This window comes from Aptenodytes forsteri, unplaced genomic scaffold (genome assembly GCF_000699145.1).
Source record: "Aptenodytes forsteri isolate BGI_AS27 unplaced genomic scaffold, ASM69914v1 Scaffold340, whole genome shotgun sequence".
Taxonomy (NCBI): domain Eukaryota; kingdom Metazoa; phylum Chordata; class Aves; order Sphenisciformes; family Spheniscidae; genus Aptenodytes; species Aptenodytes forsteri.
In genome coordinates, this window is record NW_008795441.1 from 744,993 (window position 1) to 769,106 (window position 24,114).

Here is a 24,114-nt window from a genome sequence, read left to right on the forward strand (position 1 = left end):
CTTTATTTGTGATGAGAGCTGACCAGCAGATCAATAAAAGGCACCTGACTGCAAAGTGGGAAAATGTGTTTGTACTTTACAGGTGCTCATACCTTACAGGTGCCCTTGCCTATGGGGTCAGTCCCTGTGGGAATAAAGAATGCTTTAGTATGTAAGGAGAAACCTTGTGAAGTACAAAAATACGGAAATATGATTGTTTCCTCTTTGGGTGTAGTGAGTTCAGTTGCAGTAGGAAATTATTTTTCACCCTTCTGTTTCAATTTGAAAGTCAAGGGAAAGATTTTTGTTTTACCTGCTTATATTTCTTTCCAAAGGTGGAAAGTGGAGGTAGGTGTTGGGTTTGCATGTTCCCTGCATGCAACTACTTGCATGTGTGCTTGAGAGGTTTAGGCTTGCTTTAAGCATTCAGGTTTCTGCAGAATGGTAGTGATAATAGCAGTGGGAATAATTAGTTTCCTTTATAATGCCAACTAGAATTTCTATGTAATGTCTCCAGTAATACCAATGGAAAAAACCCCCAAAAACCTGAAAAACTTTCCCTTATGGAAGAAACTATTTCGGTAACAATGCTTTCTCACTTTAAAATTTGTACATGTTTGGTACTGTTTAATATTGCTCATCTTTGTATTGAATTTGATTGTGTTAGTAACAAATATGGCAAATTCTTTATCAAAGTTATGTAAAAATAGTAAACCCTTTAAACCATGTTTGGTCAATGCTTCTGTATTCTATAAATTTCAGTGGCAGATCTACTATTAAAAATAAAAGATTATGTACATAGAATTTGTTTAATGCAGTTGCATGTATGCTCTATATGTCTTCCAGTTGTTGACTATGAATTTGGAGCTTAACTAATGATAGATATTTAAGGATTTGGTACCGTGAAGTTTATGGAAAGAGTTCAAAGCTAACTTGATATATTTTGACAATCACAGTTTCTAAAATAGGACACGCTCATAATGTTTTGTCATTGCCTTGTGTGTGTTTACCGTGAGCCAGCCAGGCCTGTGTTTATTAAGCACAGTTATCAAAAGCCTACCCTCTTTATCTACGAGCACTGTTTAAAGTAGGGATTTTGAGTTCTGGCAATAGGCAGCTGAGGTTTCCTTCCCTGTGGTCAGAGCTGATGGCAGTTTGCTTGTCTTAGTTATTTATAGATGTTTTCCTGTAGAGTGTTGTATCTCCCAAAAGAAATCTTTACCCATAACAGATCCCTAATGAGACAAGAGCCATGTTATGTGCGGAGAAAGTTCTAGTTTGATGTAAGATAAATTTTTGTTTGTAAACCTTAGCTTCAAAAAGGCATAACCATCTAGCTCCTGGTCAGGAAGGTGTTCCCCTCCTTGCTCTTCCCTTGTCTCCCTCCTCCCACTGGCCAACAACCAGCTCACCATATATTAGCAGGGCATACCAGTGAGTTCCTTCAGTAGGGAAATGGGTGATCAGAGATTTAAAAGGGCAAAAAGCTTTTTGGAACAAGGACACATCAATTAATGAAATATTATGAAGGATTATTGGAGGGGAAATAGTTGAGAAATCATAACCTGTGCTTCCTCCTGGCAGTGAAAATTCCAGGACAGCCTTTCAGGGAGGCGTTTTGGATTTTGTATGTTCAGCTGCAGCGGTTGCCATAGCTTAGCATTGTGCATCTGTACAGTTAGTTATAGCTACTGACATGTCAGTAGGTGGTGTTGCTAAACAAGCTTGCATTCAGTGAGAGAAGCAGTGGTGCCTGCTTTTTGGATTTTTTTTTTTTACTTATTCTTAGCTGCTAGTTTGTTTTTGTCAGGTGCCGTCATTTACAGTGTTTTGTGTCTCAGAGGTTAACAACACATTTTATTGAAGAGTATGAGCAGTCTGCTGTAATCAGATAGGTGCCTGATCTTGAAAAGCCTGCATTTTTAGGCTTTTGAAACAAGTGATTCTCTTATGTTTGCTATTGGTAGCTTTTACATCTTTGTTCACAAAAAATACAGCTCCTGGTTTTGTTCCTCCTTTGGTGTTTGACATGCTGAGTCAGACTAGAGCGATGTCTGACAATCGCTGATTTTCACAATATTGTAGCAAAAGTGAAAGTTTATGAGCAGTTCAAACAGAAGTGAAATGCCCGATGAATCCTTGCTGACCAGGCTGAAAAAGAAAATGGAGTAGTTCATCTTCCGAAGGATCGATTATAGATAACTATGGACCTCATCGGTTCATAACTCACTCTCCCATTGTCTGAGGGCAGTCCCTGTGATCTCTTACACTTGCTCTTTCTTCTCCAATCACCATCATGAGCCATATAACCTTGAAAATGTGCAGTTTGAAGACTGAGCTCCTCAATCAACTGTTAATGATGTTGGCCAGCAATGTAGTATTACTTAATGGTATACGAAATACCTGCAAAGGAGGGAGTGTATGTAAACAAAAAATTTTGAAGCACTGACAAAGTGAGAAACAAACATTTTAGAGTCCTATTTGAAAAGGAAACTATGTAATAGTAAGAAGTATCTATCTTCTGTGTTTGGGAAACCTTAGTCTTTATTTTAAATTGACTAAAGCTTTGCTTTGAAAAAGCTGCCTAAATTGGAGAGGCCTTCCAAAAAGCTTTATAGCACTATCGTTCTTGGTCAGATCAGTGAAGTGATTGTGCTAGCATTGACTCAGGGTAACATTTATTTTTACTGTATTTCCTTGACTAGCTTCAGAAGAAAAGTTCCAAAGTAAGGGATGCAGAAGCAGCCTGATTTTTCTGAAGTTTTTTTAGACCTCATCCTCTTACAAGGCGTACAGGCAAGGTTCTCACCACAGAGGAATCGAAAAAGAATATACCGAGCTCCAAAAAACTGTAGTAGGACTTAAAAATTACCCTTTTCTCAGTCAATGCTAACATTTAATGCCATTGTAAAACCAGAATAAAATACTTCATGATGGGGAAGCGGAGGTGCAGGGAGAAAAGACATAGATTTTTCTGTAGATTGTGGGTGGGGTCTGAAAAATCTGCTGCCTGCACAGGTAAAGCTCTGTGTGATGGAGCTAGCCTCCTTTCTGCTTTCCAAAACACCACATATGGGAAGTAGTGAGAGTATCTGCCTTCTTTCTTGAACATATGTTTTTCTTTTACTCAAATTGCTCCTCAGCAATTTCCCTGTAGAAAAACTTCCTATGTTTTTAAATGTCTGCTGGAGAAGTTGGGGCTTAGTCATTTCTTAGCAGTGAGCAGACCAGTGAAACATTATTCACAAGTTTGTAAGTGTATGGTTAGTGGGAGAAACGTCCATGTTTTCCACATACTGCTAATCTTCATCTTTTAGTAGCTATCTTACCAGTATTCATGTAAATTCCATTGTGTTTTGTATTGACTACACATTCAATTTCTTAGGAGATAGTATTTTGGGGTGTTATGTCCCTGATTTAATTGTAATCATTTTCTGCTGTATTATGTCAGCAGGGACTGGAAATAAGATCATATGAGAGTAGAGTACAAGCGGTGCGAGCATTTCCAGCCTGCCTGGGTTAGGATTTGTAGATACGAATTAGTTCACTTTACATTTTATTTAATTTTTCTTCATGGGTGTGTTGGCTTTTTCCTTTTGAATCCCAGTATGTATGTTTGGTCTGCTTACTGTGTCTTTCACAGTTTCACTTCATAGTGAGCTAGTTGCATAGCAAATTAGCTGGATGTTGGAGAGGTGTTGTGGGCACAGCATGGCTGGACCTCCTTGGCCAAAGCTTGTTAGAAGACATTAATGCATGCTTTTATTAAATGCGTTCTTCTATAATAAAATTATTGAAATATGCACTTTATAACCAATCTTGGTTTTTAATTTGTGATAGGTGCTTCCAATAATTAGTCTTTTTCAAAACACTTAACTAAATACAAATAATCATTTGCTTTTTGAAGTACTCCTTTCAGCCCCTGCAAGGAGTACAGTGCCAAAAGGAAAATGTCTTTTGTTTGCTTGTTTCTAACAAAGCTTTTAATATTGTAATTTGCATGGTGCTATCGAAGATAATTTAGAAATTCTCTTCCGAGGAAAAATCGGGGTCTCAGCCACGCTGCCTCATGTGTTGGTAATTCTTTTTCTCTAAAAAACTTTTGAGGAAATGATAGGGTAATTAACACCTATGGCAGCTGATTTCTTAAGATTAACTTAAACAAAGTAACTTAAATCCCCAAATTCAGTAAACTTAAATATTTTTCCCCAGCTTTCTGGAGTTCTAGATCTCTTATCTGGGAGACTCGATTTTTTTCAGACACCTTATTGCTTACTTAAGCATTAAAAACCCAACTCCCTATATTCCACCACAAAACTAACTGGGTTCCTGGCCATGAAGACTAAAATCTTTTCCAGGTAAGAGGATGCCGTGCTTTCCTTGCATGGCTGCCTGTTCAACTCCGCTCACTACTGCTCAAGAAACTTAAAGTGCCGAAGGGACTGCAAATGAGATTCATTTTCTAAAACTCACTGGGGCAGTAGGTTAGTTTACGGGAGATCTCCCTGCATGAGTAAAGCCAGCCGACAAGTAACTAGTCTATGTTCAGATTTGTACAAGCAGTTGAGATTTCTTATGCTTGAGAATAGGATGTACTAAGTTTATTTCAGAAGAAACTGCAAAATATCTGCAACAAATAAAATTTTATCTACATTTTTACTAAAAATAATTCAGAATTGAAATTGCTTTGCTAATGCCTTGCTTGGATACAACCACACCTACTCTTCTGATCTTGTACGCAGTAGCATGTCTGATGTCTTCAGTTGTTGCCTGCATAAGACTGCCTTCGCAGCTTAAAATGATTTATGTTATAATATAATCAGAGAATACTATGTAAAATTTTTCAGCCTAACAGTCATTTGAAAGTGAGCATTTTTTCATAGCGATTCTGAAAGGTGATGTGAAATCTTGAAATATCTTTAAAATGTTTCGCCAAACAGAACTGTCATAATGTAACTTACCTTTTTTTCAAAATCGTAAGTGCTGTCAGCAGCCATGTTTATATTCATGGCTTAACCCTTGATTGTGGATGAATTTGAGATGGAGTAGCATCCGAAAACAATTTTTATCATTATTTGTAATAAATCATTGTAGTACACTGCTGTAAGTCAAATCAGTCCATATGAGTCACTTGCCAAGGTAAACCAAACTAGTCATGTGCTCACTCTTGTTGCTTAATAGTGTATGCAATACCTGCAAAGGGGTGAATGTTTGTAATACTTAACCTCTTTTCTTCATCCAGTAAAACTGAAATCCTCTCTTGATTTGATGATTGACAACTTAAGAGCTTGGCCATTGAAAAACAAAGAAAAAAAAAAACAACTCATTAATACCTAAACAGTATTTTAGTTAAGCAGCGTTACCGAGATGGCATTCCAAAATTAGTTTTCATGCATTTTAAATGAATAGTTCTTTCATGATTTCATGACATAAATGTAAGTATGCAGGCAGCTAGAGACATATGTCCAAAACATTTTTATCTGTAGAATAGCACAGATGAGACTTTTATTCTGTAAATAGTTGCCTTGGAGATGTCAAGACCTGTGGCCAAAGCTTGTATGATACAATAATATGTAGTGACCCTGATGTAGGAATTACTGTATGAATTTATGTAAAAGAAAGTGAGAGAATGGGGAAACTGTTCCTTATGACTGACAGGTAGATCAGTTTTTAAGAGGAGCCTCACTGCTCCGATTGTCTGCCATTATTAATAATATGGTCAACCCTGGGGACAGTAACAGTTATGGAGGGTCATGGGTGGCTATTTCCTTTTTAAGAGAGTTAACTTAGTGCTAGAAACTTGAAACCAAACCAAAAATAGATCTTGCAGTAGAAACATTAGTTAGTAAATATGTTAAATATTCTATTATATCTTTTTATATGCAGCATGTCACTTCAGAGACTGCTTTTAATTGGAAATTACAAAACCAAGGACACATCCATCATTCCTACAGTTAGTTTACAGAATTTAAAACTCATTTTCTTCATTTGATTAGATCCTTCTCTCTCTCCCCACTGTTCTACTATGGATTTTGTAGGCACAAAACTTTGTTCACAAGTTGAATTTTTAAAATTTTCATGTAAAGACTCTACAGGTGCAAGCATAGTGAATATAATAAATGACAGTAAGAATACTGACAGTGATTATTTACACCTACCCCAGAATTTTAGCACACAGAATTTGTAATACTGCTTTTTGGGGCTTATATTCCAGCTAGTAGGATTAAGTTGATGGTGTTTTCTCTGAGGACATTGTAATATCTATAGTGTCGGTTTGTAGAAAACAAATACAAGTGTCTAATGATCATGCTTGCAGGAAAAATATCACACTGATAATAAGAAGGAGAAAATTCCCCTATCTACCGTCTATTCATGGATCGTGAAGTAAGACATTTATTCACATACTACTGATACCAGTCAAATAAATACGATAACTGTAGTTCTGTATCTATTTTATTTCCTGGTTTTCTACACATAAAGCTTTCTGAACAACCTTTTCTAGTTGTCTGGTATTTTTCCTGTGCCTTCATATTAAATTCGTATTTATTACCATTGTTAATATGCCGGTGTCTGTGTCATTACTTTCTTGTCTCTGGGCCATTGTGTTCATGTAAGGTTTAAGTGAGGCTGTCTTGCACTTTCTGATTTGTTTTTCACTTCTTTTAATGTACTTTCTCTGTGTACATAGTCAGTTGTGTAAAGATTTTGGGGTTTAGCATATTTACATAAGGTTAGGTTTAAACTCTGCTGGTATCAATACGAAGGACGAAAGACACAAGACAACTTGGTAAAGGTCAGTTTCTTCTCTTGTAGATAACATACTTGGCAAAGTGTCAGCTTCACTCTCTGGTATTTAACATCCCTATTTATAAATAATATTCAAATATGGTTGGAGATGTGGTATTTTGTTAATAGACAAATGATTTCAGATAAATTATTTCAATTTTTTTGATCTTGTTATTATGCTAAAATTTCTACAGCTTTTCATATGTCTTAAATCTAATTCAGCTCGTTCAACAAAAATACTGTTGTCCTTCTCTGTATAATTTGTACTTCAAATTCTTTAAGAATAAATAAAACACTTATGTCTAGCCAATCAACAAGGCATGGTTAACTATAGTGAAAATAATCTTTTGATGCTAGTAATGTTTTAAGAGTTATTTCTTCAGCTTGTCCTATTTTAAAACTTTTGTTGAATATTGGAAACAGAGATGTTTCCTGATAAACGGAATTGCAGGCTAAGGAAAAAAGCCTCAAACCAAATACAAAATGATATAGCACCAGCTATTTCTTAAACAGCTGTTAGGAAATTAGTAATGGAAAGTTGTGTTGCAGTGGGTGTGGAAAGAGCTACACCCACATTCCTGAGTGATAAAAATGCAAATAAACATCCAAGACCCTACATGCTGTAAGCTGTACTTTTAAACATTACTGATCGGGCTGTGCTGTATGAATTGAACTGTTTGCACCATACTGATTTAGCAGTGATTAGAGTTGATATATTGTTTTACTTTGATACTAATATTTTAAATAAAAGCTTGCTTACACTCTCAGCACTCAGAGTTTGAAGAATGATCACCTTAACTCAGTACGAAAGTTTTAGCATCACTTAAGTATAAATATTTCTGGGAATACAGGTAACAAGTTAACAGTGCACAGCAGTGATTCCTTAGTTCTTGGTTGAGTGTAATGAATACCTCCCTATATTCTCTTATTTAATGTACAGCTTCACAGAATTTCTCAAAAAAGACTATTTATTTTGCAGGCATAGTTCCCAGCACCATCTCCCTTTTTGCAATATCTCCCCACTTCATCTATTGTGGCCCAAATGTGTTGTGGCTTTGAAATTGTCGTGTCCTTCAGAAGTGGACACTCAGTTGCTATTTGTTGTACCAAACGTAGGTGTCGTGTACAACAACTTATAATCTTGATAGTCTCCCTTAGCATTGCACCTTGTTTAGCATGAGTTAGGATCGCAGTAGGAAAAAGTTGTTAAAGTGTACGTGCAGTTGTAATGTGAGTTTTGGTTTTGTCGTCTTTCTGCACTAGAATTATTCCTACGTCTGAACGATAGCATGTGGTCTGTTCCTGAAAAACCATGAAACGACTCAAATTCATCCAATTCACGCTTGTGTTAGTTGCACAGAAACAAACCCTATTTCTGCGTAGTGTTTTAAAAACAAATCACTTGCAATAAATAGTTTAAATGACAGAGTCAGGATGAAGATTAAAACCAAGCATCTTAGGCAGTGAATGTTCACCATGTAACAACTGTTGACTGACGAAGCAGCCCTGAAAGTACAAAGTGCTCTTTCCACTGGGGAGGTCCCAAATACAGATGCAAGTTGTCCCAAAGGTTTGCTGGAGCTGTGCAGACCTGCAGGAGCTCCAGGCTGCGTATGATGATGCTAGATGCTTTTTTCTCTGAGCACAAGGCAGTTAAAGTTCAAGGTACACGCTGGGAAAGGTAGTAGCAAGTTCATACTGAGGATCAAAATACAATTCATAGGACTTATATTTGAAAACAGATTTTGTACAGCAGTCGTTTAAATGCAAATAACCTATGTCCTAGTGCATGAGATTATCAGAAGTTACAGAATAAACACATGTACCTGCACCCCTTTTTCATTTAAGTCCCAGCTGATGACTATGTGAAAGAAACTTAAATATTATATAGGGCAGGCGTTCAAAGTTGGACCTTCAAGGTTAAAGCCTTTGCTCTGGTTTAAGAGTAGGCAGGAGTATTTTATAATGTAGCCGTCCCAATTTGCTTATAACTCTGTATATGCCTGTCTTCCTTGGCTATAATGGAAGTCTTATGGCTCAAGGCTTCTAAAAATCATAATCGCCTCTAAAAATTCAGGAAAGAAGCAAAAATTATCTTATATATGACGTAGTGGTCCAGGCAGTCTATTTTTTGATTTTAGAGGAATTTTAGTGCTTTACATAAAACTGAGAACACAGAGCAGCTTTATAAAGAGAGGGAGATGAAGAAGCATATTCAGTTCTAACCTGTCATATGAAAATAAGCTAATCAATTTGAAACAATTTATTTAATCTTCCTTATAATTGATTGCTCTTGCTGAGAAGAAAATCCTATTTAACTTGATCAGTCTTTAATTTAAAATCTTGCAGCTTGTTGGAGGGCACATTTTCATATCAAGTGTTATGACTGCTTTAACTCATTTCAATTCATATATCAGGAAAGGGACTTAATTAGTAGCTGGATATTGCAAGTTAAATAATTGGATTCTTGTAGTGCTGTGAGACTGTAATACATAGATAAACAGAATGGCTGTTCAGTAACAGCTGCTTTTTTTGTGTTCTTAATTGTAATTAAGTAGTCTGTCTGGTTCCTCCAGAAAACATTGAAAAATACAGAAATTAATTAATATTTCATTGTCTGTTTAAAAAATTTTAAAAAAAAATCCATGTGAACTATTTTATGCCTTTGTATTCACATTTGCCTCTTCCATTTTATCCACCAGTGTCTAATGCTAGTGTTTTGCTTCTTTTTTGTTTCTTTATTTTGTTGCTTTTGTTTGAATGTATTATTGTGTTTATATGGAACTGGTCAAAGAACCGTTACTGTATTTTATGTTTGTATCTACATTTTATTTTGCATGCTTAACGTGGCTTTGCCTGGATATTGTTTTTGGTAAGTTCAGAATTTAAAAGCATAATGTTTTTCTGTAGTAAAGTTTGTAACCTGCTATCTTCTTTTTCTCCCACCTCAAGTAACGTCATTGTTTTTTTTGTCATACTGATTTGTGCTCACGTACTGTTCTGCTTTTGCTAATTATACATATGATAACTCTGTTCTCCTAACTACCCATTTTCATCTCTAGCTGAGCTAAACAATATGACTTTAGTACTAATGTGTACTAATTCGACTTTTATCTTCAAAGTATAGTCAGCAGCTGTTAAAATGATCTGTTCTGTGAACTGTGTGTATTTGAGAGACACAGAACCTCAGTCTTAGAAAACCATGTTAAGGCTTCTTTGCATAGCCTGGTGATTATTCTGCGCTTCACAGGTATTATTTTTCAGTAGTCTTCTCAAGATCTTCTAAGAACAGCATGCATGTTTGTTTCTCTTTTAGCAACAGCTTGCTCAGCTCCAGAAAGAAAAATCGGAGATTCTAAAGAACCTGGCATTATACTACTTCACTTTTGTTGATGTTATGGAATTTAAGGTAAGGTGTTGCAAATATGTCAGTTGTTCTGTCACATCAGGTTTCTGTCTTTTTATTTATGAAATAACACTATATAATGAAATAGCTGAACTTGTAGCTCAGTTCTTTAAAAAGAAAATGAAATCAGTCTCCATCACTAAGCGTAGTAAAGTGGTTTACTTAGGTCTTTTTAAACTAAAGTTATTCCCTTGTTTTTCAAGGACCATGTTTGTGAGCTGCTGAACACTATTGATGTTTGCCAAGTCTTCTTTGATATTGTAAGTTTCTGGGTTTAAACTTTCACATGCCACTTAAAAATGTTTCTAATCAGAGTCCTGTGTGGAGAATTAGAAGGACTTGTTTATGTTAGCCCGAGATTACCAGACATACAAATCTTTCTGTAATTTTTGCTTTATTGTATCTGCAAGTTTATTCTTAGAGGTTTACTGTCATCTACATGCTTAAGCCATCTAGGCTTACAAAACAGGAATATTACTGCTGTCCACCTAAGAGACATGTGAGGAGGTCACTTTTGGTGTTGGCTAAAGCAAGTACAAAAGCAGCTAAAAGTGTTACATTTAAAAAACCCAAACAAACAAACACCAAAAAACCCCAAAACAAAACCTCAGACACCTTTTCTTTTTGGTTTCAGCTTTCTTTTCTAATGTTCATAATGTCACCTTGCTAGTTTTAGTCATTATTCTAAATTTTGGCTTAGTTTCATAGTATGAAAGAGGAGCAGGTATATATCCTATGGAATGATCTTACCAGGCCAGTGAGATATGTGCTGGTTTTTTACATTGCAGAGTCTTATTAAAATATAATTCACAGGCCAAGGCACTTGCTGACTGCTTAGTAACATCCAAGAAAAGTTTTCCTATCTGTCAGCTAACCTGTGACACTTGAGCCTGGAAAGACTTATTTGCATGCTTTCTTTCATGAATACAAACAGTTCTGGGGATTTGAGAGAATAAATTAAGATTATACAAAGTTTGCATGCAACCAGAACAAAAACTTTGATCAAGACAGTCCATTGTATCTAAAAAATGCTGAAAATTGGTGGAAAGTTAAAGTTTTATACTTGTTTCTGAAAGTTTTAGAATGATAATTTACTGTTTTTTCTCTATAGACTGTAAACTTCGATTTAACAAAGAACTGGGATTTGAGAGAATAAATTAAGATTATACAAAGTTTGCATGCAACCAGAACAAAAACTTTGATCAAGACAGTCCATTGTATCTAAAAAATGCTGAAAATTGGTGGAAAGTTAAAGTTTTATACTTGTTTCTGAAAGTTTTAGAATGATAATTTACTGTTTTTTCTCTATAGACTGTAAACTTCGATTTAACAAAGAACTACCTAGATTTGATTATAACCTATACAACTCTAATGATATTGCTGTCTCGAATTGAAGAAAGGAAGGCTATCATTGGATTGTATAACTATGCCCATGAAATGACACATGGAGCAAGGTAAAAATCTGTTGTGTAGGAAGTGTGTTTAATAATAATAATAATAACTACACCTGAGTGAATTGTTTGTTGTTGCTTTTAGTGACAGAGAATATCCACGCCTTGGCCAGATGATTGTGGATTATGAAAATCCTTTAAAGAAAATGATGGAGGAATTTGTACCTCACAGTAAAGTATGTAACTACTTTTCGCAGGAACACAGTAACCTTAATTGAGAGAAGCAGAGATAAAAAAGTAAATATGCAAGAGTTTGTTTTGTCAAAAGCCATTAGGTATACATTTTACAGGAGATTTTACTTATAATGGATGTCTGGGGCTGGGGATTGATATCCTATTGAATAACAGAACCTATAGAAATACAGGAATGCTAAGACCCATTGGTAAGGTTCCATTTTATTCACTAATGATTAGAAATTGTTCAAAAATCAGTTGTGGATCATCTGAGAATAGCTACATCTGTGTTTTGGTTTGGTTTGTAGCTTGAAATTAAGGAAATTCCTAATGTTTCTATGACACCAGTTTTTTCCTGGTTTACCGTCCTAGATGACTGTGGTTTTCTATTTTGTAACCTGAGGGTTTTTGCTTTGGGTTGTCCTTAAACTGGGGGTGCTGGAGATGACCACTGCCTCTTTAATAATATCTCCTATACTCAAAAGCTGTACTGTGTACCCTGCTCGGTTGACTTCGCTAAGTTAAATGAACCCAATTCCTTTAGCCTTTTCTGTAGAGATGTTTTTAAGCTTTTATTCTTACACAGCTGGTTGTGCTGCAGTTCTGTGATGATTTATCTAGGCTGTATTTTCATATGAGAATACCTTGGAAAAGTGACAGAAGCCTCACCAAAGTCAATGTATATCCTGTTGATCACTTCCTGTTTGTCCACTAAGCTTGCTCCTCTGTCAAAGGAAACTAGATTTGTTTGATCAGTACTGACCAACTGTAATTTATAAAGGTGTTATTTTCTAGGTGCTAGCAAATTGATTGCCTAACAACTTATTTTGGAGTCTTTGGCAGGAGTTTAAGTTAAATACTAAGCTATTGCCTGAAGTTTTTAAGGTTTGGGGTTTTTTTTCCCTGTTTTGAAGTCTAAGTACTGGCTGTGTTTTCCTTCTCTAGTTCTCTTGAGATTTTTCTTAATTTCCTTAAACTTTTGAAGATAGTCTAGAAGTTCAGAGAGTTTTTCAGCTACTTCTCGAAGTGCTTTGAAGTGACGTAGTTTTGAGTACTCATTTGTCTAAACAATCTGTAATCTTATTTTTGTTATACTTTCTTCTGCATGATTCCTGGCTTGTGAAGACTTACTTAGCTAAGGATCTCATTTGCAATTAATCTTTTCTTGTACACATTTTAGGAAAGATGCTTCACTTTTCGATATTATTTTTGTTTATGCTTTCATATTTAATAGTGGACCAATCTGTTCTCTTGAAATGTTTTGTAAAGCCATTTTTTCAGTCTGATTTTTGCTCTTCTGCTTGTTTTGTGCCAGAGGTATAAATTGGGGTCATGGAACCCTTCAGGCACCATGCTATAGAAACAGATAGTTAGGTTATACTCTCATGGAACTGCACCCTGAAGTTGTCCTTCCATCATCTCACTACTTTGCAGTAAACCTGACAGTTGTTTAGTCCTTTAAATTAGCTTCAGCAGATGACTTTTTTTAATTTTTTTTTTTGCCTGCGTGACCTTCTTTGCTGACATAATGCTTAGACCTGGCTCCCTGAGGACTCATACAAGCACCAGTATTGATGCAAAAGACAGGGAGAAGGTGTGGGACAGCACTTACTTGGATAAGCTTAATCTGCTATGAAGATGCTCCTGTAGACAGCATCTGCTCAAAATAATTACAATTTGCCAACGAAGAGGAAAGGACATACTAAATGAAGTGGCAGAGAATGGAGTAACACAATAATTGGGATGCTTGAATAAATAATGAACAACTTTCAGTTGTACATGACAGATTTGTTGTCCTCTATTGATTTTTTTCATGTCCTCTAATTCTGAACTCAGAATTTTATAACTCTAATTAAAAAATAATAAAAACCCCCAAAACCTCCTGCCTTAGCCTGGAAGTGTCTTTTATATGTGAAATAAACTAGATGCAATGGGTTTTAACCTCAAGTTTAATTTCAGAACTAGTTCAGTAAAATGTTTTGATTATTGTTAGTAATAATGCTGAGAAAACAGCACTACTGATAAAATAGTACTTAGTGTCTCTTGTGCTTGGAGTATAGCAATGTCAATACACAGTTCACAACATGAAGTAAAGAACTTGGGTATTTATTCAAGACTGAACCTTGAGGGCATCTTCAAATTCATCATTGGTCTCCTTTTCAGTCCCTTTCAGATGCTCTGATTTCACTCCAGATGGTTTATCCTCGAAGAAATCTCTCAGCTGACCAGTGGAGAAACGCACAACTACTGAGCCTCATCAGTGCCCCCAGTACAATGCTTAATCCTGCACAGTCTGACACAGTATGCCTTTTAATTTGCATTATATGATGAAGTTAAGCAAGGTTTTCCATGAAATAATGTAGCGATGTTTTGTTTTCTATTTGATTTCCTTTATGTGGCTTTTAATCGGAGAAGTAAATATGTTAGTTGGGAGAGCGGAATACTTTAGTATGGGGGAAAAGTTTTCTCACGTTAATTAAAGCTTCTGTTGGTTAGCTCATGCTTTCATTTTCAGTATTTGATAATCAAAAGATGAAGGGAAGCAATATTAACTTCTGCAGTGTAGAAGGAAGGAATCCTGTGTACTGTTTCAGATGTTTGTGGGCCAACAGACTGAAAATCAGAACTGATATTTCCTTTAAAATTTCTATTATTTGCATTTGCTCCCTCAGTTGTAATATGAATGGTCATCTTTCTGAAAAAATTCAAGCGTTAACAGCTGTCAGGTTGTGATTAGTATACATCAAAAGCCTTTAGTTCTTTAATATTCTTAAATGCAAAGTTTGTTGAAGCTAAACGTTTGTCAAAATTCGTTCGCTGTTTTGTTCAGGGTATGGAAGCTCAATTTAATGTTCAAACCCTCAGTTTCTAGAGGGATGAAACAATGCCCTGTTAGTAATCAGAAGCAGTCTTCCATGGTTCATCAGCGTTTAAGGCTTCATTTGTCCCTTTTTCTAAAAAGTACTTCTTATGAAATGTATTGTCTCTTATATAAGTAGTTTGCTACAAATTACTGTTTTTTCAACAGATGCCATGTGAATACCTCTCTCTGGATGCAATGGAAAAATGGATCATTTGTGAGTAAAATATTCTGGAACAACTCGTGGTTGTATTAAAAAAAAATTAGTTAACATTTAAAATACTTGCTTTTCTGTACTGTACAAAAGCTGTTGTATTCAAATTAGATTCTAGAGAATTTGATTAAATCTCGTTTGTATGTATCATACTTCTACATGCAGTGAAGTTAGCATTCAGCACATGATGGAATGGAGTTTGTCATCAATTTATTCCAGACTTTGACTACAAGTGAGGGGTTTAGTAATTTTAATGAAAATAGCGGAGTAGTATCAGCATTAAATAATTTATGTTACAAAAATATTACAAAAATATCTCCACTAGAACAGTGTGGGGTATTTTTTTATATATAAAACGATGTTACCCATTAAACAGTTTATCAATGAACTATTTGAACTATTTAAGAGAAAATGCATAATAACCTCACTGTTCTCTTACTGTCTTTGTGCATCTGGTTTGTGACATACATCAATGTGAACTTTTGAAGTTGGATTTATTTTATGCCATGGAATCCTAAATAGCGATGCTACAGCTTTGAACCTTTGGAAACTTGCACTTCAAAGCAGCTCTTGCTTGGCTCTGTTTCGAGATGAAGTATTCCATATTCACAAAGCTGCAGAAGACTTGTTTGTAAACATACGAGGGTAAGTTTTCGTTCTCTTTTTCTCCTTTCAGAACCTCTGTTAAAAAAAGTATCATTTCTTGAAGAATTGTTTTGAAAATGTTACTTCTGCTTCGTATAAGTTCTGCTTGAGGATAGTGAGTACACAAGCATTTTTGCTTAATATCTTGACTGTTTCTTTAATGCATAACTTCCAGGAGCTTGATTTTGTAACCATCATGCCTTTTTTTATCTCAGTTCTGAAAAAGTCTGGTGAATCAGTCTCTAAAATGGCAAAAGTTAAAGTTAATGATCTCGCCCACAAATCTTAATCTAGGGAAGAGAAGTGATGTAATGAATGCAGAGTTTCCTTGAAAAGTAGCAACTGTCTGCCACTGTTTCTGCAATATATCATATGAAAACTCAGGCAGTAACAGAGTCGGTCTCTACCAGATAATACCAGGACCACTTCAGTGGAGAGTATTTTCAGTTTGGGTATCCAGTTTCAGCATTTAACTCTGAGCAGGGAAATAAGTCTTGTGTGAGCATTTTGCTGTATCCTACTTGCTGTAGCATTGCGGCTCCTCACAAGTCGCAGCTCTTTCTAAATTGTACTACTAATACTTATTACCGTATTGGATTGTTTTTTACTTGCAGCTACAACAAGCGTATTAATGACATCAGAGAGTGCAAAGAAGCTGCTGTTTCACATGCGTAAGTGTCTTACAAAGTTTTCCTGAAAGATTTTAGTGTTGTTTTTCTCTAGTGAAGTTATAAAGAATGTATAAACAGGACTTGTTGAATGCTGAACGAATTGTGCATTTTCAAATGAGATCATGTACTGATTGTTCTTTTAAATCTGGATTTGCTTAATGGTATGCCGTTATCGATTCAACTTCCCAAGTTTTAGATTATTTTTCAAATTTTCGGGACAGAAGCATTTAGTTTATATATTCTCCAGTTTTTGTCTAGTTACTTAATGTGAATGCTAACTAAACAGAAATGTTTTAGTGGGGTCAAATGCAAATCACAGACCAGGGGCAGAGAACTTGGTTTTTAAATTTAATCATGCTTCAGGAATATAAAGCATTGGTGATGGGGATGCCAATTTTAAGTGAACGACATTCTTTGAAATACTGAACTTTTGAAGTTGGTATGATATGAGCTACCTATGCTTGGGCTTAAATGTTTGGAAAAATCAAATGTTTTGTGGTTAGCACAGAGGATGATGTTTCGGTTTGTTGTTTTGATGCAGCGGTTCAATGCATAGAGAGAGACGCAAGTTTTTACGTTCTGCACTCAAAGAACTGGCTACTGTCCTGTCTGATCAGCCAGGCCTGTTGGGTCCCAAGGTAATTATGGTTCTTATGTTTCGCATTTATGCAATCTCACTTTTTGTTTCCAAGTGATAATATGACATGTAGTTTGTTTGGGGGGAAAAATCCCACTCTTTGAGAGAAAACATACTTAGGTTTTAAGATTCTTTGATTTTTAGAGACTAGTTGCCTCTTAGGTTGTACAAGGTGTGCAGCTGTTGTATATATCTATAAGCTTGTGAACAACTTTTCTTTTTCAGGCACTTTTTGTATTTATGGCATTATCCTTTGCTCGTGATGAAATTATTTGGCTTCTTCGTCATGCAGATAATATGCCAAAGAAGAGTGCAGATGATTTCATAGATAAGTATGTTAACAGTTTTTAGTGTGATACCTTAAATATTTGAGAATTTCACAGATGGAATGCATTTGAAGGCAAGGGAATCTTGGGAAAGGATGGCTATATGGAAGAGTTGGGACAGTTCAGAAAATCTTTACCTGGGAATCCCAGAAACTGAAGCACATCAGTGAAAGTTTGTTTTCTCTAGCAAATGTATTTATAAAATAAAAATATTTTATAAAAGTTTTATGCTTTTTTTTTTTTCCTTTGAGAAAGCAAAACAACAAAAAAAGCTTCATCATGTGTCTTCAGTGTTATTGATTTGCATTGAACAAGTCGGTGGTGGGAAGGAACCTGTCAAAAAGCTTGATTTGTTGATTTGTAGAATGTCTCCTGTACTGTAGCAACACTGTCTTTTAAATCAGATAAGATTTATTTATATAATACAACATTAGTGTCATCATAAACAGAAGGTAAAAATGAGAAATGGGTTTAAGAGATATATGAATATGGATAGGCAGAAGGGTACTAGTTGTCTTTTGAGTTGTTCTCGAGACTATTGAACACAAGATTGAACTGAAAGTCTGTGTATTGACTGCAGGAGTTTAAACAACAAGTGACAATCACAAGGCTATTTCTACAGCTGGAGTAGGAAAACCTTGGGTTTTCTTCACTGGACTAGGTGCTAGGGATGGAGGTACCACAGCCTCTCTGAATCAACCTGTGCAAGTATTTAACCATCCTCATGGTTTTAAAAAACAAACAAACCAAAACCAACCCAACAAAAAGGCAGTTATTACCATTGTATTTTTCAGATTTAACCACTTCTTGAGAAAAAAATTTTTTTTCAAATTCAGCATTATAGAAGGGCTTCTTCAAAAAATAAGTGGATAGTTATACAGATCTTTGAGGATTATCGTGAGGGCATCCTGCTAATTTATGTCCTGTTGAGTGGATTTTACCTTGCAGAGAAAATTACCTATGTAAACTCATTTTACAATGTGAACAAATACTTTCATACAGAAATTGCCTATTAGAAATAGTTTTAAAAGCAAGGTATAGGAGGAAATCCCCTTGAGAAGCATTCCACCGGTAGAAATTGTTTTTAATATTTTTTGATGTTTTCTTATTTGTAAGCTTTTCCTTGTCTTCTTGCCTAGACACATAGCTGAGCTAATATTCTACATGGAGGAGCTCAGAGCACATGTGCGAAAATACGGACCCGTGATGCAGAGATACTACGTACAGTATCTCTCCGGCTTTGATGCAGTGGTCTTAAATGAGCTTGTTCAGGTATGGCAAGACTGTGGTTTTGGGTTCTCAAATGCAAAGTTTAAAAAGGGCTTTTTGTCCAAAATGTCTTTATGAAACTCATCCTGGTTTGTGGATTTTGATGAACATTATGGAGTAAGGCAAATTAACTTAACTTGCTGTTTAATTCTGGGATTTAGAGTTGTACTTTTGGTTGTTATATGAATACTTAAATGTTATTAAGCAATGTTATGTTTAGAGACAATGAAATGTGTGGCTCCTGCCACTGAAGGAGCGTTGTAGAAACTTTAGTACTGCCACTGAAGGAGCGTTGTAGAAACTTTTTCTTATTTAGCCTGACAAAGAAGGATAGGCTTTCTGAACTGTTTTGGTTTTGTTCCCTAGTGACCACTAGATGGAGCCCAAATTTCGTGACTAGGTCAGCTACTCAAACTTGACAAGTTTGTACTGTAAGCTTTTTTGTTGTGTTCAAAAACTCACACTCCCAGCATTACATCAACTACCAGAAGGTGGAACTTACATACTCTACTGTTTATTTAAACGAACTATTTAAACAGTTTAAATACCAGTTTGTATCACTGTTCAAATTATTAAATGTAACTGAATCCTTTGGTTTACTTTCAATACCAAAATGAATGTATTTGGGGTCTTTTTTTGCTTATAACTCTATATACTTACATGTTAAACAGATTTATTTTTTTTAGAGTGACAGAATTAAATGTTTTTGGCGTATGTCATTGATTCCTGGGAAATTATTTCCTAGATTTAGTGAATGACTTCTAAATGCTGTACAAGTGGCACAAGTGTTCTGTGTTTAGATAGGATAATCCTTAGCATCAAACTGAAAGAGGAAAAAAAAATTGGCTTGAATTTTAGTTGTAATTAATTCATAACAGGTATCAAGCACAAAACTAGACAAATGATTGAGTGATAATTTGGATTTTTTCAACCTTTAGGTTAAAATGTCAATGTCAGTCATAGCTGGAATTATGAGAAACTTCTGTGTTGTATTATTTAATAGAAATATGATCTTACAATTGCTGAAACTGCTTTTTTCATGCACTGTTCCATTTTGTAAAATTTGAAAACTTGATAGTCCATCTTTCAGGTGGTATAAATCATTCAAATCAATGTTAGTAAAAAAAACTGTTGAGAGGGCGTTTTGTGGGAAGCAAAGTGATGCTGATGTGGGCTCCATTATGTCCTGCCATGGCCAAATTTTCTTTGTAGACAGATCAGATGCCTGTAGCAGTCAGAAAAATGTTTGGTTTCTGATATATAACAGAAAAATGTTTGGTGTCCATTTTGTAAATGACTACCGCCTGAAAATGCATGGGCACTTACTGACAGATTTTTCCATTTTGAGCAGATGTTTGTTTGGAAGCAAGCTTTTCTAGGTATTTGTCATCAAGCAATGAAGTAAAAAGTGACAGCTGTTAAATAGCACTATCTGAGAGATTCCATCGATTAAGTTACCTTCTGTAAATTTTCGTACATTTCAGAGTATAGCTGATAAATTGCGCATGGGTATTGACATTGTTTCATAAACCAAGCTTGAAATAATAATAGCAACAACGTTTATTTTAGAATCTTTCAGTGTGCCCAGAGGATGAATCAATCATCATGTCCTCTTTTGTAAACACAATGACTTCACTAAGCGTGAAACAAGGTAAGTTTAAATGAACTTGGGAAAATGGTAACAGAATGACAGATTCCTCTGGAAAGCTTCATTGCTTTTTGTTTCATGCAATCGGTAGAAGCAGATAACGTGCATAATCTGAATTTGTTCCCTTGTTTCTCTTTTGTTACGGTATCTGCATCTTATTGTATGTCCCTTTTCCAGGGCAGCTCTATACCGATAGAGCTTTTGAAGAATGCTATTGGGAAGTAATCCTACCTTTTAATTTAGAAAGTGTATTATGCATATTTTCATCTAGATATTTTAATTCCTATTAGCGTGGCTGTGCTGGATTGAAATTCTTAGGTAAAAGCATGAAGTTCAATACCCAAGTAATTCTTGAGAACTTTGGGATTTTTTTTAGAAGGTCTGATATACTATATCCAAATTTGTAGTTGTTTTCCTAAAGGTTTTATGTTCTGTATTTTTCCCTGATGCAGTTGAAGATGGAGAGGTGTTTGACTTCAGAGGAATGAGATTAGACTGGTTTAGATTGCAGGTAAGGCTTTGTAAATATGTGTGACACTTTACTAACTTAAAACCAAAATGTTTAATAAATTACTGCTCTTCTAGATTACTCTCTCACTGCAAGTGGATGACAGGCTATCTAAGGATAAACTACTCTTTTAAAATCAAACAAATACTTAAGCTGATAATTTGCTACATTTTGATGTAACTTTGTCTGCATTGCATACTTTTTGCAAATCATTCTTCGGGGTGTTTATAACAGTTCGGAAATAGAATGTGTTGAGGATGAGCAGTTTGTTGGCAGCTGTGCACTGTGTGGGGTGTGATTCAGCCTGCCCAGCCAAGGGAAGGTAGAGGCTGTTCAGCAAGAAAATAATGTTCAGTGAGATCGCTTCTGTGCATTGCAATAACAGTATCTTCAATTGACTTAATAAAGGGGGGAGTACTGTTTAGACTCTAAATCAATTGTCTCAAAATTAGATAGACATGTTATTTTTATATTTTCAAAATATGCGTTCTTTTTCTTGCTTTCCAAAACTTGATTGTTAAAGGGGGGGCTCACAAGTGCGTGTCTGTGCTTTGTCAATACATTTGTTCTACAGTTTATCTGTGAATTGGTATCGTATTCAAATGACATATGGAGACTTCATTGAAAGGCAGTTTGCTTTTCTTAAGCCATATTGGAAAGATAAAATAGTCTATCCCCAGTCTTTAAGTACACAGGTATACGTGTACTCGTGTACTCCTATGTATAGCAATAATCAGTATTTAACCTTTATATTGGGCAGTAGCCGAATTTGCAAAAAAGCAGCTGTAGATATAGCATAAATTTTTTTCTTGTGTCTTTTCAGGCCTATACCAGTGTTTCTAAAGCTTCGCTTAGTCTTGCAGACCATAGAGAACTAGGAAAAATGATGAACACAATCATTTTCCACACAAAAATGGTAGATTCCTTGGTGGAGATGTTGGTTGAAACCTCGGATCTTTCTATATTTTGGTACGTTACTAACCTGACTGTAGAAGCTTTTTCTTATTTATTGTTTGGTTTGCCCTTGCAAGTGTAATTTTTAAATAGCAGACTTTGTAGGAAGATAGGCCAGTGGGAGAATCAATTAGAATTTCTGGTTTCTGTATGAATTAGTTTGATAAAGGTATTTCTGAAGAACCGTCAGAGAGATTCTTCAGTCACATAATTGATCTGAGGTCATTTGCAGATTCTTCCTTAATACATTTTTGCAAAAGGTGCAAGTTTTTCCAGTGCCTATGTGGCAAACATCAGAATATAAATATGGTAATAGTAGAGAGATGCAAATAAAATGCGTAAGAAGTGAATGCAGACAACAAACTTCTTTGAAAGCATGATGCAATTTTTGGTATAAGTTATAACTACAAATCTGACACTAATAGCGTATTTGATTTGTGTGAAGTAGACTTTATTTGCGGCAAAATTATGTATGTATTCCATTTAAATGTCTATTTCTGATCAGTTTTTATAGTCGTGCTTTTGAGAAGATGTTTCAGCAGTGTTTGGAGCTTCCCTCTCAGTCAAGATACTCAATTGCATTCCCACTGCTTTGTACTCATTTTATGAGCTGCACCCATGAACTATGCCCAGAAGAGGTAATTTTTAAATATATTGTCTTAGTTATTTTCGTCTCTCGTTTAAAGTAGGGAGGACTAGAGCTGAACACTGCAAGAAAGTGTTTGTTATAGCAATACAAGCTTTGAGGGAGGAGAGTGGTAAAAAGGGAAGTAAAACAAATAGATCACCTTCTTATGTGATTCTTCACCCATAGATCTCAAAATCTTTTTCTCAAGTGAGTAAGTATTACTATCTTTGCTTTAAAGAGAGATTAAACTAAGGTACAAAGATAAGATGACTTTTCTGGGGTCATTCAGGCTTAGATGCTAATAAATCCTGTATGCCTATTAAAATTCACAAGCAACAGTGTTTCTTTCAAATGGTTTATAAGCCCATAGTTAGAAAAAGGAAATAGGAAGTTGGCAGTTCTGTATGGCTTGTTATAAATAGTGCTTCTTGAGTAAGATTAAAAAAAAACTTAAGTGATATACAGTATAATGCAAGCATTCGTTTTGGTCAGAACTGGGTAATGTAAGCCCTCTTTGGTTAGAATTAGAAACGAAAAAATGCAGAATGTTGCTTAAAGAAATGGACCCTTTGTTAAAGGAAGTAGTTTGATTCTGAGGAAATTCTTTCTATTTTTGTCGTAATGAAATAGAATCTTTAGTACATTTCCTGTACGTCCATTGACTTTGGAATTACTCCAGGGGTTAACTTGGCCAATTTTGTGTAGTGCTTATGAAAGTGTATTTTCATTCTTAACAGTGCTCATCTGAAACAATTAGATGAATAAGATCTGTTGTAATATGCACGATGTGGGTTCTTATTTAAACATTAAATCCATTAAACTTCATCTCAATATATGTCTGTATCATTATTTTCCCTGTATACTTTGCTTTAAACAGCTGCAAACTCTATTTATACTAGACAACCACTAAAAAGTTTCCAGGAAAGCTTCCCTTGAGGATAAGAGATGTCTTTCAGAACAATTATAGTAACAGTAAGGAATCAGTAGCCAAAGTCCACTGTACGCTAGTTACTGTGAATTCAGCTGCAGCAAGCACGTTTTGCCACAGCCAGCAGAACTTTGAATTCAATATCTGAATTGTATGACTTGGTAACTGTTATCATTTTGGAAAAATAATCTTTGCTGTACTGTGTACAACATGTGGTAGTGTGGCTGTTAGAAAGTAAACATTAGTGGTGAAAGAAGGATTTCACTGAGACAGAAGGCTGTGCTTGTGCAGATCCAGTGACAAAGGAACTGAATCCAGAAATTAATGCAGTAGAGCTTCACTACTGACTTTGTGGTGTGAATGACCCTGTGCTTTCTCTATAGCTTGAGTTGCATGTTTTTTTTTCTCTTAGATTTAGTACTGGTACAAATTAATGAAGAGGAGATTCACAGAAACCTTGAGTATTGGACACTTTAAAGTAGATTCATTCCAAAATGAAACATGAAAACCTACTTTTTAAAATTTATTTTGCCTCCTTTTACAGAAAATATTTTACAAAATACAGTAAGCAATGTATTTTTAATGATAATAGGCCACTTTGGCTTTGAACATTTCATGGTTCAAGTTGCTTCCAAAAAAAAAAAAAATCCTGGAGCTGAGATTATTAAGGACTAATTAATTTATTATTTCTCGTACCCTACTTCTATGATTTAGTGAACCATTAACTGCAGTGCAGTGTGTGTGTTGTTTGAATATTGCAGGACTAACAGGAAACTGAAGATAAGACTTTCTTTTTTTTCCTCTTTAACAGCGACATCATATTGGAGATCGTAGTCTTTCCTTGTGTAACATGTTCTTGGATGAAATGGCGAAGCAAGCTCGAAATCTTATCACAGACATTTGCACAGAACAATGTACGCTGAGCGATCAGGTGGGTGTGGTTGTGTCTATTCTTTTAATTCTCCTTTGAGATTTTCTAGGTTGTTGGACTTTCTGAATTTTTATGGTTCTATTTCCAGTTCACCTTCCC

General features: G+C 35.3%; 1 protein-coding gene across 1 annotated transcript in view; it reads left to right on the forward strand.

Annotated features, from left to right (window-relative positions):
- NCKAP1 (NCK associated protein 1) overlaps positions 1–24,114 on the forward strand; it is a 61,284-nt gene that overhangs the window by 11,201 nt on the left and 25,969 nt on the right. Inside the window, exons 3-18 of the mRNA XM_009281080.1 lie at positions 10,082–10,174; positions 10,375–10,431; positions 11,483–11,625; positions 11,708–11,798; positions 13,960–14,097; positions 14,825–14,873; positions 15,359–15,515; positions 16,130–16,186; positions 16,728–16,824; positions 17,049–17,155; positions 18,289–18,421; positions 19,988–20,069; positions 20,519–20,577; positions 21,398–21,543; positions 22,034–22,166; positions 23,896–24,015. Of these exons, the coding sequence (XP_009279355.1) occupies positions 10,082–10,174; positions 10,375–10,431; positions 11,483–11,625; positions 11,708–11,798; positions 13,960–14,097; positions 14,825–14,873; positions 15,359–15,515; positions 16,130–16,186; positions 16,728–16,824; positions 17,049–17,155; positions 18,289–18,421; positions 19,988–20,069; positions 20,519–20,577; positions 21,398–21,543; positions 22,034–22,166; positions 23,896–24,015 (1,662 nt within the window). The remainder of the gene's footprint in view (positions 1–10,081; positions 10,175–10,374; positions 10,432–11,482; positions 11,626–11,707; positions 11,799–13,959; positions 14,098–14,824; positions 14,874–15,358; positions 15,516–16,129; positions 16,187–16,727; positions 16,825–17,048; positions 17,156–18,288; positions 18,422–19,987; positions 20,070–20,518; positions 20,578–21,397; positions 21,544–22,033; positions 22,167–23,895; positions 24,016–24,114) is intronic.